The following is a 13196-nucleotide window of genomic DNA, read 5'->3' as shown; positions in this document are numbered from 1 at the left end:
GCTTCAGCCCTGTGCCCTCCAACCCTGGGCCCATCCACGGGGAGACAACTCATCCTCACCCCCAGAGGGGACTCCGGAGCTCGACCCGAGCTTTCTGCTCCTCCAAGGAGCCACATGGGAGGAGACGGCCACCCTCAAGTGAGATTTTTCAAATGAGGATCTCTTACCTTTGGTGGTGGCAGCACCTCGGGTCTCCCCTCTGGTTCCAGTTGCTTGTGCCAGCGTGTGGCAATCCCAGCCCTGACTCCAAAGAGTTAGAAATTTTTTCTTGTACTCCTTGAGGAGAGCTGAGCCGTAGGAGCGTTGGCATGGGGCACCCTGGCCAAAATCGGCCATCCGTGCAGTGTCAGGACCTGAGGAGGGCTGGCTGTGGGGAGCCTGGCCTCGGCCCAGGATCAGGAAGGGCCCGAGCTTGTGTGTGGCTGCGGCACTGCCAGTTTGAGCAGGGGGTTCTCGGGTGAGCGCTGTGCAGGGTCGCTGCCGCGCTCACAGCCCTTCTGTCTGCTCCTGCTGTGCTGCTCCCCAGCTCCCTTCCCCTGCGTTCCCTGCATGGTGGGCACAGTCTGGCTGACCCCCAGCACCGAGGACCCTCAGGGTTACTTTTCGATCAGTCACAAAGTCCTGCTGTGGGTTCCTGGGTGTTGCTGTACATAAGACCCGGACTGCTGTGCTGTATTATTCAATATTTATTGGAAGTGTGGCCAAGGCTGCATCCCGGGGGGGCCTGCCCCAGCCCTTGGAAGAGGGTGGAGGGGGCCGTGGAGGTGATGTCTGTGTCCACGAGGACTGGGGGATACTGGGCCGGTCGCGTGCCTTCCATTGGTCTGCTGCCGTGCGTGGGGGCCGTGGAGGCCGGGCTGGTGGCAGGCGGGTCGGTCTTCCAGGCACTGATGGTGGCCGCTGGTGTCGGGCCTGGCTCTCAGGCGTACGACGGTGGTCAGGCTGCCTGTAGGGGCTCACGGAGCGGCTGCGGGTGTCAGTCTGGGCTGCCTGGGCTGCGGCGAGGCGCCTGCGGAGACAGGAATTTGCTGAGGCCGTGCTGCGGCTGCGGTGCCAGGCGGGTGCGAGGCAGCGGGGTGCAGGCATCCGGCTGTGCGTGAGCTGTGGGCACACATGCTCTGTGCAGAAAACAGGGTGCCCTGTGCCCTCCGCTGGGACTCTGCTCCCCTCCACATCCTGCCCCAGCTTGTCTCCTCCCCAGTGCCTCGCCAGCCATCCTGACCTGCCTGCTCTGCACGTGCTGTCCCAGCAAGAAGACCTGGCGCCCGCAGAGACAGGGGTCCACAGCCGGGCTCTGCATGGCCCAGTCACCACAGCCACCGACTGCCCTTTTTCAGAGCGCCTTGCAAGGACCAGTACTCAGCTCCCTGCCCGGCCCTGGCCCTGGACCAACAAGGTGACGGCCTCGGCTCCCTGTTCGGTGAGGTGCTGCCCATCCGCTCTTTGGGATGTGTAATTAAACACACAAGCTCTGTGTGTGCTGAAGACACGCACGCTGGCAGCGCTCAGGTGCGGCTGTGACACACTGACTGCCCCTCTCCAAGGCAATGCCCGCAGCTGGCAGGGCTCATCCCCATGCTCCCAGGAGCTGGCACACCTTGGCTGAGGCGGACACCTGCAATTCAGGGCGTCCCAGAACAGGGTGCCTTGTGCTGGGGGGGAACTGGCACTGCTGCGCTTCTCTCTCTGATGGCACTCTCTCTCAGCTCCTGCATTTCTCTTCCTGGCCTTGCTTTGCCTACGGCTGTCCCTGGCTCTGCTCTTGCTGCGGAAGGGCCAAGCTTCGCTAAGACCAGCAACAGAAAAATGGGCTCCAGAACAGAATGCCCAGGAATTAGAGGCCACCTAAAACACTGGACAGCAGAAATTTCAGAAGAGTCTGGTCAAAAACTAACTGCTCACTTCACAATACGCTAACGACAACTGCTTCCTGGCTGGCAGCAGCCATATAATAATGTTAACAAAGATACGGTAAAGAATTTGGGAGGGGGAGAGGAGGAGAGGGAGCGGGGGAACAACAACTCACCGGTTTTCCTGCCGCCAACACCAGATAAGCACGCAGCACGCAACTGTCACAAGCACGAGGAAGGGAACCAAGACTGCCACAGCGCCTTCTATGCAGTACCTTCGGAAATTCTGGGGCTTTGCAGTGTTTGCATTGTTCTCCCCATCCACGCCTGCAAGAACAATTGTGGACATTGCCGTGTCCTGCGCACTACTGGTAATCTCACAGGAGGTCTGACATTGCCAGGAAGTGTTCTGTTTCATTTGGTTAGCATCTTTGAGCAAGTGAAAATCCTCAGGCCGCAATGCTTCCTGAGGTTCAGCAGAAGCTGGGGAATCTGCCAAAGGCACTGCAACTCAAGGCACTCTGGAGCCTCCCTTTTGCCTCTCAGCTTTGTTTTCCCTCCATCCTTTGTTTTCCCTGCCATAATGCTGAGAGCCCAGTGTCTCAGGTTTGCTCCCCCAGCTCTTTGGAGTTCTCAAAGTTCTTAGGCGCTTGCCCACCTTCGCTGCTCGAGGCACACTCGGAGCCTTAGGGACAAAACTGAACAAAATTCGGGAGCCCAGGAGTGCCAGTGAGGCAGTGCCCCATCTGTACTGAGTCAGGGCATCACTCTGGGCCTCAGCTCACAGGAGGGGTCCCGTTTCCCATTGTCTGCTCAGTGGGCTTCTGACGGCCTTGTTCCCCCAAGAGCAAAGTTCCAAAATCCCTGGGAACTGGGTGCGCTGGGAGGTGACCCCTCTCTAACCACAGCCACAGAGCTTTGTGAGCGTCCCTCCGCTGCACTGCTGTCACAGCCCGGGGAAGACAGCCATCCTCAGGGAGCCACTCCTGACTTCCTCTGCAACACTTGCTGCCTACTGACACTCTTGGGTTTGGCTGCTGACATGAGCTGCAAGAGCGGGTACCAGGGCAAGAACCTGCACACGCATGCTGGTTCTGGCTGGTGACAGTGGATGACCAAGAAACAGCCTTTACCTCGTGTGGCAGTTGACTTCATTGCCTCTGTTCTTTTGCCAGGGAGCGGCAGCCTGCGACCGCTTCGTTGCCAAAGCACCTCCTTCGGCACAGTCTCTCTAACCAGCCCTTTAGAAAGAAAGCAGGACAGTGTGACTATAAGGAACTGCTCCTCCTTGAACCATATTCTGGGCACAGTTGCAAGCACATGCCAGTTTCTGCTGGCTGGATACCAAAGTTTTCACGGAACAGCTTGGACCAGTAATGGTAATGCTGGGCTAGCAGCTGCCCCTGGGACACGGCGTGACCCACAAGCGGCAGCAGAGGCTCTCGGCCTTCTCTGAGGCTCACCAGTGCCTGCTAGGTGTGAAATTGAGTGTCTCCGCTCTGATCCATCCCTTCCTGCTGTGCAGGTTACGGTGCGTCCACACATGGATTTAGAACGTCAGCTTCCCAAGATTTATGGTGGACAGAGAGAAATATACCCACCAGGTGCTGCCTCCTTTAACTCCTTTATGATATCCTCTACGATGTCAGAGGATGTTGGGGAAGATTTTCTTATTTCAGCATTGTCCTTTGCTCTTAGAGGACCTGAAGAGAAAGTAGGAAGTTAACTTTGGCACCAGTGCAATTTGGAGAACCAGGGCTTAGTTTGTGAAGTCAGTGAAATGACTACCCACCCCTGGGATACCAGCTGGGCTCCAGCGCCGGAAGCAGCCGAGGATCTGGCAAAGCCCTCCCTGGGGACACTTCTGCAACCAAAGACCCGTGAGAAGTTTCTGTCACATCGACACCTACATCAGTAGCTCTATGGCAGTGCCCCGTTTTCACTGGGTCAGGGCATCACTCTGGGCCTCAGCTCACAGGAGGGGTCCCGTTTCCCATCGTCTGCTCAATGGGCTTCTGACGGCCTCGTTCCCCCAAGAGCAAAGTTCCAAAATCCCTGGGAACTTGGTGCGCTGGGGGGTGACCCCTCTCTAACCACAGCCACAGAGCTTTGTGAGCGTCTCTCCGCTGCACTGCTGTCACATGCTGTCACAGCCCGGGGAAGACAGCCATCCTCAGGGAGCCACTCCTGCCTTCCTCTGCAACACTTGCTGCCTACTGACACTCTTGGGTTTGGCTGCTGACATGAGCTGCAAGAGCGGGTACCAGGGCAAGAACCTGCACACGCATGCTGGTTCTGGCTGGTGACAGCGGATGACCAAGAAACAGCCTTTACCTCGTGTGGCAGTTGACTTCATTGCCTCTGTTCTTTTGCCAGGGAGCGGCAGCCTGCGACCGCTTCGTTGCCAAAGCACCTCCTTCGGCACAGTCTCTCTAACCAGCCCTTTAGAAAGAAAGCAGGACAGTGTGACTATAAGGAACTGCTCCTCCTTTCGAGGACGGTATCTTTGGAAGGTAGTGCTTCTCAAAAGACATCCCTAAAGTTTAGAAGCTACGGCCTGGGCTTCTGGGGGAGGTACTCACTACTCCAAACAACATGTCATTCACAAAGAAAAATCTAAGTGTTCGACTCCTGGCAGTCTACCAGCACAGACAGCAAAATCTGGCCTGCTGCGAGACCAGGAGATTGCAGGAGATCTTCTTGTTCACATCGCACATAGTGCATTTTTGGTACACTGCAAGATGACGCTCAATTCGTGCCTTCAAAGAGGACATAAAAAAGCTGCATCCAGTTCAGAGGCAGGAACAGCCCTTCTGAGAAGCATGTCCATCCCATTATGCTGACTCCATCCCAAGACGTTTGGCCAAGTCATTTGAAACCCAACTAGAAGTGGACAGCTAAATCAGCTGAGACTGAGGTAAGTGCCTTTCCTTTCAGCTCCTACAAGTTAGGGGTCGGGCATCAAGCTGGGTGTGCAGCTTGAACTCGCCCCTGCCTGCAGGCTGTCACCGAGAATCCTCAGACATCAAGGAGAACGAGAGGGCTGGGCTGGGCTGCTTCGATCCCAGCCGCTGCCCCAAATCTGCCTGCGCTTTCCCTCCTCTGCCCAAGGGTGCTCTTCCCTCTGGTGACATGTGTCTCCCTGCTCAGGGGACAGCAAGCACTGCTTGGGATGTGCCTCCTGCCTTGAACTCGCCCAGCTGCAAGCAGCGCTGTGCGGGAGCTGAACACAAGTTCAGCAGAAGCCCTTTGCTGCTGGCTGGATACCAATGTTTGCACGGAACAGCTCGGACCAGTAATGGTAATGCTGGGCTAGCAGCTGCCCCTGGGACACGGCGTGACCCACAAGCGGCAGCAGAGGCTCTCGGCCTTCTCTGAGGCTCACCAGTGCCTGCTAGGTGTGAAATTGAGTGTCTCCGCTCTGATCCATCCCTTCCTGCTGTGCAGGTTACGGTGCGTCCACACATGGATTTAGAACGTCAGCTTCCCAAGATTTATGGTGGACAGAGAGAAATATACCCACCAGGTGCTGCCTCCTTTAACTCCTTTATGATATCCTCTACGATGTCAGAGGATGTTGGGGAAGATTTTCTTATTTCAGCATTGTCCTTTGCTCTTAGAGGACCTGAAGAGAAAGTAGGAAGTTAACTTTGGCACCAGTGCAATTTGGAGAACCAGGGCTTAGTTTGTGAAGTCAGTGAAATGACTACCCACCCCTGGGATACCAGCTGGGCTCCAGCGCCGGAAGCAGCCGAGGATCTGGCAAAGCCCTCCCTGGGGACACTTCTGCAACCAAAGACCCGTGAGAAGTTTCTGTCCCAGCGCCATCTACATCAATAGCTCAGTAGGAGAGCATACCAGGGCTCGTGCCTTGACAGGGCACACACACGTGCCGGTCTATACCCTCCCACCTGCAGAGATGCCTGGCTGACGTTTGGGCTTTGAACTGGCAGCTCTCAAAGGAAGTCAAAAGCCACAACTTACCCAGGCCATCTCCCAGAGCTTCAGTCCTGGAACCCATCTGGGAACCTGGATCACCTTTGCCTTCGGTCCCATCTGTAAACACAAGTGGAGTCCCTCCTGTGAACTACGTCAACATACTCCTTCTGACCAGAGTGACAGAGAATGCAGTTCAAAGAGGGGACTGCTCCATGGTACTCGTCTCTCCCTGCCACTCAAGAGCATCTTGCAAACAGTTGCTGGGTGCCTGCAGTGGCACCGTGCTGGTACAAACTAAGCATGCGTGGAGCCGCCCGGAGAAGGGCCCTCCCCGTGCCCACCCCAGGTCTCAACTCAAGCGCAAGGTGCCTGCTGGCTCTGCAGCACCTAGATGCTCCTTCCTTCCGCTGACTTACCTGGCAGATTAACCTGAGGCTCGTGGTCCACATCAGGCTGAGGTGTCGAGTAGCCAGAGCCTACGAGAACTGCTGCAATCAAGCACAGAAGAGAAACATTCCCCTTGCATGGTGTGATCTACCTCTTCCTTAGTGACCTGCAGCGACTGGAGGGGGCTCAGGCAAGGATGTGGGACCCAGACACGAGCCAGGATTTCCAAAGCCGCAAAGGGGCCTGCTGAGCTGGAGGCTCCCTCTTGGCCTCTTCCCAAATCCTCTCTCCAGGCTGTGCGCAACACCCCGCAGGGAGCATGCCGCCAAAGGTGTGGCCCCTCAGGTGTTTCTTACGGGAAGATCTCTGCTGGACACAAAGGAAGACCCCACTGCAGGGGGAGCGTGCAGACCCCGGGAAAAATGATCATCCATGTTTGTCATGGAGAAGCCCCCTGGCCAGTGAGCAGCTGAACCCTTGCTGAGCTAGCTCAACAGACCGTTAACAAACAGCAAGGAAATGAACACGGACAACTTACCACCTGTGGGACCCATACTGGCAGGCTCAGGAGCAGGATTCCATGGAGGCACTTGACCAGTACTGCCTGTGGGCACAAGTGGGATCAGACACAGGTAAGGGGAGCTTCCATTGCCTCTTGGGGCCTGCCTCTTCCTCAGTGACCGGGAGGCACTGGCTGGGGCTCAGGTAATGACATGGCCCAAATAGGAAGAAAAGCCTGGGTTCTTCCCTCTCTGTGGAGAGGGGCAGGGGTGGCATCTCTCCAAGTGAAGAAATATTCAGGGCTCATTTGTGCAAGCCCCCTCAAGGCACAAACGCACTTGGAAGACCCTGAATAAACTATTACAGCCCATTAGCCATCTTCCTTCAAGGAAGCACACTCGCAACGTACCTCGGGGATCCTCCTGAGGCTCCAAACCATGATCCAGCTGAGAAGCTGGATATGGAGAAGCAACACCATCATCATCTAAAATCAAGCAGAGATGAGAGAAGTTGCCATGGCATGCTGTGCTCTCCCTCTTCCCCAGCACCCTGCAGTGACTGAGGGGGCTGAGGCAATGTCACGGGACAAAGATGCAGGTGGAAGTTTCCCAAGAGGGGCCAGCGGCCTCAGCCCCACAGGGGCTCAGACCCAGGCTTCTCGGCCCCAGCGCCACTCACGGCCCCCCCGGCAGGAAACAACCCCGCAGCAGCCACGGCCCCACCGTGCCACCCTGCGGGGCTTCTGCCTCCTGCCTGCCCCCTGCCCGCGGTGCCCGCCCGGCCCTGCTGCTATCCCGTCCCCGTCCCCTCCATCCATATGCGTGCCGCGCAGCACCATGCCGCCCAGGGTTTGGTGTTGGCCCCGGCCCTGCCCACCCACCTGCTCCCGGTGGTCGCCATGGCGCAGCCTGGGCACCCCAGGCACACAGGGCCACCAGGAGGAGGAAGAGGACGCAGGCAGGGGCCGTGGCTCCCCACACTCGCACCATGCTTCCACCACCGCCGCTGCAGCTGCAGCTAGTGCTGCTGTCAGGACCGGTGCGGAGCAGTGCCTGTGGCCTGACCCAGCGTCACAATGGGGTGTCAGGACCTCACGGCCCAGCACTGCATCACCGAGAGCTATTGTGACCTTGCAGCCCTCACGGTGTCACGGAGCAGCGTTGGGACCTCATGGCCCTCGCAGCATCACGGAGAGGTGTTGTGACCTCACGGCTTGGCACAGTGTCACAGCAAAGTTCTGAAGAAATTCTGCATTTCAGCTTACACTTCTTGCTCATAGGCTTTCAAGTAAAACTCTTGTTTTACCCGATTTCCAATGGTGATTTATCCGGCTACAGAATCTGTCTTTGAGACTAGGGAATGTTACCTAATGATTTCCTGAATTGCCAAGGTGATGGCATTCATGCTCTGCGGGTGGCAAGTCGCAGGCTGGCAGCCAGTTGAAGGAGCTGACACGATGTCTGTGGGCTTTGAAGGGCACTTGCCTTTGCAAAGGCAGATGCCGTGAGAAGCGTGGCTGATCTTTGCTCTTTTTGTTGAACCTGTTTTTTCTTCTTCCCCGCCTCTGAATGCAGCCATTACTTCCTAGGGGCTGACCAGTCTTTGAGGTGCACAATCACCGTCCCAGTTCCAAGCACAGCTGTCCCACTACGTGCACTGCTGTCCCAGTACAAGCATCAGCATCCCAGTACCAGTGGAGATGCCCCACCAAATCTGTCCTAGTACCAGCAACATGGCCCCAGTAAGAGCATCACCACCCGAGTACCAACATCACTGTCCCGCTTCCAGTACCACCTCCAGCACCCTGATTGCCCCCAGCTCCACTATTGGTATCTCCACAAGGTCCCAGCACCACTACCGGCATCTCTGTCCAGGACTGGTAGCAGCATCCCCAACTTGGTGCCAGCACGCCCAGCCCCAGCTTCCCCAGCCCATGCTGGTATTGGCAACTCCAGTACCAGCAGCCCCAGCCCCAGCATCCCCCAACCCACCGCGAACACCCCAGACAGGCACCTCCTGGGGACCCCTACAGACAGCCGGCCCATTGGCTCCCCATCACAGCTCCATGGTACCAGTGGCGGTACCACAGGGCCCGCTTCCACCACAGACGGGAGCAGCATTGGCACCCCTGCAAAAGAGAGGAGGTGGAAAACCAAGGAAACCCTACTAACCTGAAAGTACCCCAAACTACCCCCACCCCTGTCTCCAGGGCCTGCTTGCTGCCCCCATCCCTGGAGCGATGCTGATCCCATACCAGCCCGCTCACATCCCCACCATCCTCCACCCGCTGCCTAAGGCCAATGCCTGGTCTGGGGTGCCGGGCTCACAGTTCGTGTGGTGCTGCTCCCACCTGCGGTGCTGCCCCTACCCGCTGCTCCTCCGTGTCCCCCCATCTGTGTCTGGGGTCAGCCCATGGTGATGGGGACACTGGTGCCCCACAGCCGCTGGAGCTGAGGCCTGGGGGCCATGCCGCACAGGGAGCCCCTGCACCCCACAGGCTCCTGCCTGCTGCAGGCCCCCACCCACCCCGGTCCCCCACCACCGCTTCTCCTGAATCCTCCGCTCCCGGGGCAGCTGCTCCCTGCTCCCTGGAACCTGACCAGGAGCAGGGGGCAGCCGCCACTCCCCTCAGAGGACAACGTGGTGCTCCCCAAAGATGAGGGGACACAAATCCCACCACCACCCCCCCAGAGCACTCTGGCTCCACCAACCTGTGCTGAGGCGGCACCCGGTGGTGAGTCTGCGGCAGTGGCACAGCCACTGGTGGAAGTTTTACTGGCAGTTTTCTTCCTATCACCAAAGATTTTCAGCTCGACGTCTTTGTGGCCACCGTAGCCAAGATGGCTGCCATTCGCCACTTCACGCAGGAGACATTCTCGGTTTACAAGCAGCAATCTAGAAGGGCACCTTTCCGAGTCAGCTCCCTTAGTACCTGGATCAAGAAGTTATCATCGAGGTGCTTTAGGAATTTCCTGGACCTGTTTGTGTCTGCTTCTTGTCATTCCCTGCTAACATCTGGCAACCCAAAGTCACCCACCCACTTAGGGACAAGGGCAGCTGATCTGGAGACATTGCCTAATTCCTTGTTGAACCACCCATCCGTGTAGTCACTCGGGATGGGAGGCCGTCTCCAACTCCCACAACAACATCCGCATTATTGGTTTGTCCCTTAATCCTCACTCAGAGGCTCTCAACCGTGTCATTGCGCCAGCCCCCTGCCTCACCTGCCCTGCCTATCCCTCCTGATGAGCCTAGAACCGTCCCTCGCAGCACTCCAGTCACAGCCCTCTGCCCAACCAGTCGTGCTTATGCCAACGATGATGTAGTTCTGGGGCTGAGCCAAAGCTTGCCAGTACGTCTGCCTGAAGGCTCACCTTTTCAGATGCACGGTATTTACAATAAAGGGTTCTCATTCATGCATCCCCTCAAAATAAATAAATAAGTAAATACATAAAAAAGAAATGGGGGAAGAGAAAGAGAGAAAAAAGGATTTTACATGATCTTGGTATCAATCGTACTTTTGCTGCCCTTCGGCACTGTTAGGGGTTCCTCAGGCTCTCTCACAAGAGCAGGGCTGTCCCCCACTTCTGCTCTCTAATGAATTCACAGTATCACAGTATCACAGATTTCTAGGTTGGAAGAGACCTCAAGATCATCGAGTCCAACCTCCGACCTAACACTAAGTACTCCACTAAACCATATCGCTAAGCTCTACATCTAAACGTCTTTTAAAGACCTCCAGGGATGGTGACTCCACCACCTCCCTGGGCAGCCCGTTCCAATGCTTAATAACCCTTTCGGTAAAGAAGTACGTCCTAACATCCAACCTAAAACTCCCCTGTCGCAACTTTCGCCCATTCCCCCTCGTCCTGTCACCAGGCACGTAGGAGAACAGACCAACCCCCACCTCTCTACAGCCTCCTTTAAGGTAACTGTAGAGAGCGATAAGGTCGCCCCTGAGCCTCCTCTTCTCCAGGCTGAACAAGCCCAGCTCCCTCAGCCGCTCCTCGTAAGGCTTGTTCTCCAGACCCCTCACCAGCTTGGTCGCCCTTCTCTGGACTCGCTCGAGCACGTCCATGTCCTTCCTGTAGCGAGGGGCCCAAAACTGAACACAGTACTCGAGGTGCGGCCTCACCAGAGCCGAGTACAGGGGCACAATCACTTCCCTAGACCTGCTGGCCACACTGCTTCTTATGCAGGCCAGGATGCCGTTGGCCTTCTTGGCCACCTGGGCACACTGCTGGCTCATATTCAGCCGACTATCAACCAATACTCCCAGGTCCCTCTCGGCCAGGCAGCTTTCCAGCCACTCATCTCCCAGCCTGTAGCTCTGCTTGGGGTTGTTGCGCCCCAGGTGCAGGACCCGGCACTTGGCCTTGTTGAACTTCATACAGTTGACCTCAGCCCATCGCTCCAGCCTATCCAGATCCTCCTGCAGAGCCTTCCTGCCCTTGAGCAGATCGACACACGCACTTAGCTTGGTGTCATCTGCAAACTTACTGAGGGTGCACTGGACGCCCTCATCCAGATCATCGATAAAGATATTAAAGAGGACCGGCCCCAGTACCGAGCCCTGGGGGACACCACTAGTGACCGGCCTCCAACCAGATTTGACTCCATTCACCACAACTCTCTGGGCCCGGCCATCCAGCCAGTTTCTAACCCAGCGAAGCGTACGCCAGTCCAAGCCCCGAGCAGCCAGTTTCTTGAGGAGAATGTTGTGGGGAACGGTGTCAAAAGCCTTACTGAGGTCAAACTGACAGGCCTATAGCTCCCCGGGTCTGCCCTGCGGCCCTTCTTATAGATGGGCGTCACATTGGCTAGCCGCCAGTCAACTGGGACCTCCCCCGATAGCCAGGACTGCCGATAAATGATGGAAAGTGCCTCGGCCAGCTCCTCCGCCAGTTCTTTCAGTACCCTCGGGTGCATCCCATCCGGCCCCATCGACTTGCGCACATCCAAGCTCCGTAGCAGGTCGCCAACCATTTCCTCATGGATAGCGAAGGCCACATCCTGCTCCCCATCCCCTTCCACCAGCTCAGGGCACTGGGTATCCAGAGAACAACCGGTATTGCCGCTAAAGACTGAGGCAAAGGCGGCATTAAGCACCTCAGCCTTTTCCTCATCCTTAGTAACTAGGTTTCCCCTCGCATCCAGTAAAGGATGGAGATTCTCCTTAGTCCTCCGTTTCGCGTTGATATATTTGTAAAAGGATTTTTTGTTGTCTTTAACGGCAGTAGCCAGGTTGAGCTCCAGATGAGCTTTGGCCTTTCTAATTTTCTCCCTGCACAGCCTCGCTACATCCTTGTAGTCCTCCTCAGTGGCCTGCCCTTTTCTCCAAAGATTATAAACCCTCTTTTTTCTGCTAAGCACAAGCCGCAACTCTCTGTTGAGCCAGGCCGGTCTTCTTCCATGCCGGCTCGTCTTTGGACACGTGGGGACGGACCGCTCCTGTGCCATCACGATTTCCTTCCTGAGGAGCGCCCAGCCTTCCTGGACTCCTCTGCCCTTCAGAACCGCCTCCCAAGGGACTCGGCCCACCAGCGTCCTGAGCAGCTCAAAGTCAGCCCTCCGGAAGTCCAATGCAGCAGTTTTACTGGTCCCCTTCCTGGCCTCACCAAGAATAGAGAACTCTACCATTTCGTGGTCACTCTGCCCAAGACAGTTTCCGACCACCACATCTCCCACCAGTCCTTCTCTGTTTGTGAAGAGAAGGTCTAGCGGGGCACCACCCCTGGTAGGTTCACTGACCAGCTGCGTCAGGAAGCTATCTCCCACGCTCTCCAGAAACCTCCTAGACTGCTTTCTCTGTGCCGTGTTGTGTTTCCAGGATATGTCCGGGAAGTTGAAGTCCCCCACGAGGACAAGCGCCGACGATTTTGCAACTTCTGTCAGTTGCCTATAAAACTCCTCATCCGTCTCCTCATCCTGGTTCGGCGGTCTATAACAGACCCCGACCAGGATGCTAGCCTTGCCGGCCTTCCCGCGGATCCTAACCCACAGGGTTTCAACCTTATCATTCCCAGCCTGGAGTTCCACAACATCAAAAGATTCTCTGATGTAGAGAGCCACGCCACCACCCCCTCTGTGCTGCCTGTCCCTCCTGAAGAGCCGATAGCCAGGCATTGCAGCACTCCAGTCGTGGGAGCGGTCCCACCACGTCTCCGTGATGGCAACCAAGTCCTAGCCTGCCTGCTGCACGATGGCTTCCAGCTCCTCCTGTTTGTTACCCATGCTGCGTGCATTAGTGTAGATGCACTTCAGCTGGGCCATCGCCTTCTTCCCCGGCCTAGCCATTGTTTCCCCCGGCACAGCTCCAACAAGCCTTGTTTGAGCCCCGTCCCCCTTCTTACCTAGTTTAAAGCGCTCTCTATGAGCCCCGCCAGCTCCTGGCCTAGGATCCGTTTTCCCCTTGGAGATAGGGACCCGTCTGGGGCCATCAGGCCGGGTGCCGAGTAAAGCTCCCCATGGTGAAAAAACCCAAAATTTCTGTGCTGGCACCAGCCTCTGAGCCACCTA

General features: G+C 56.8%; 1 protein-coding gene across 1 annotated transcript; it reads right to left on the bottom strand.

Annotated features, from left to right (window-relative positions):
- Positions 1–5652: 5652 nt before the first annotated feature.
- On the bottom strand, positions 5653–11435 carry LOC136790691 (uncharacterized). The gene is made up of 2 exons (XM_066996023.1): positions 9389–11435; positions 5653–8805 (listed from the first exon to the last, which is right to left on the bottom strand). The coding sequence occupies exon 1, from the start codon at positions 11065–11067 to the stop codon at positions 10369–10371; it is 699 nt and encodes a 232-aa protein (XP_066852124.1). The 5' UTR covers positions 11068–11435; the 3' UTR covers positions 5653–8805; positions 9389–10368.
- Positions 11436–13196: the final 1761 nt, after the last annotated feature.

This window comes from Anser cygnoides, chromosome 4 (genome assembly GCF_040182565.1).
Source record: "Anser cygnoides isolate HZ-2024a breed goose chromosome 4, Taihu_goose_T2T_genome, whole genome shotgun sequence".
NCBI lineage: Eukaryota > Metazoa > Chordata > Aves > Anseriformes > Anatidae > Anser > Anser cygnoides.
The sequence above is the reverse complement of the archived record's forward strand: the minus strand, read 5'-3'. Positions and strand labels throughout refer to the sequence as shown.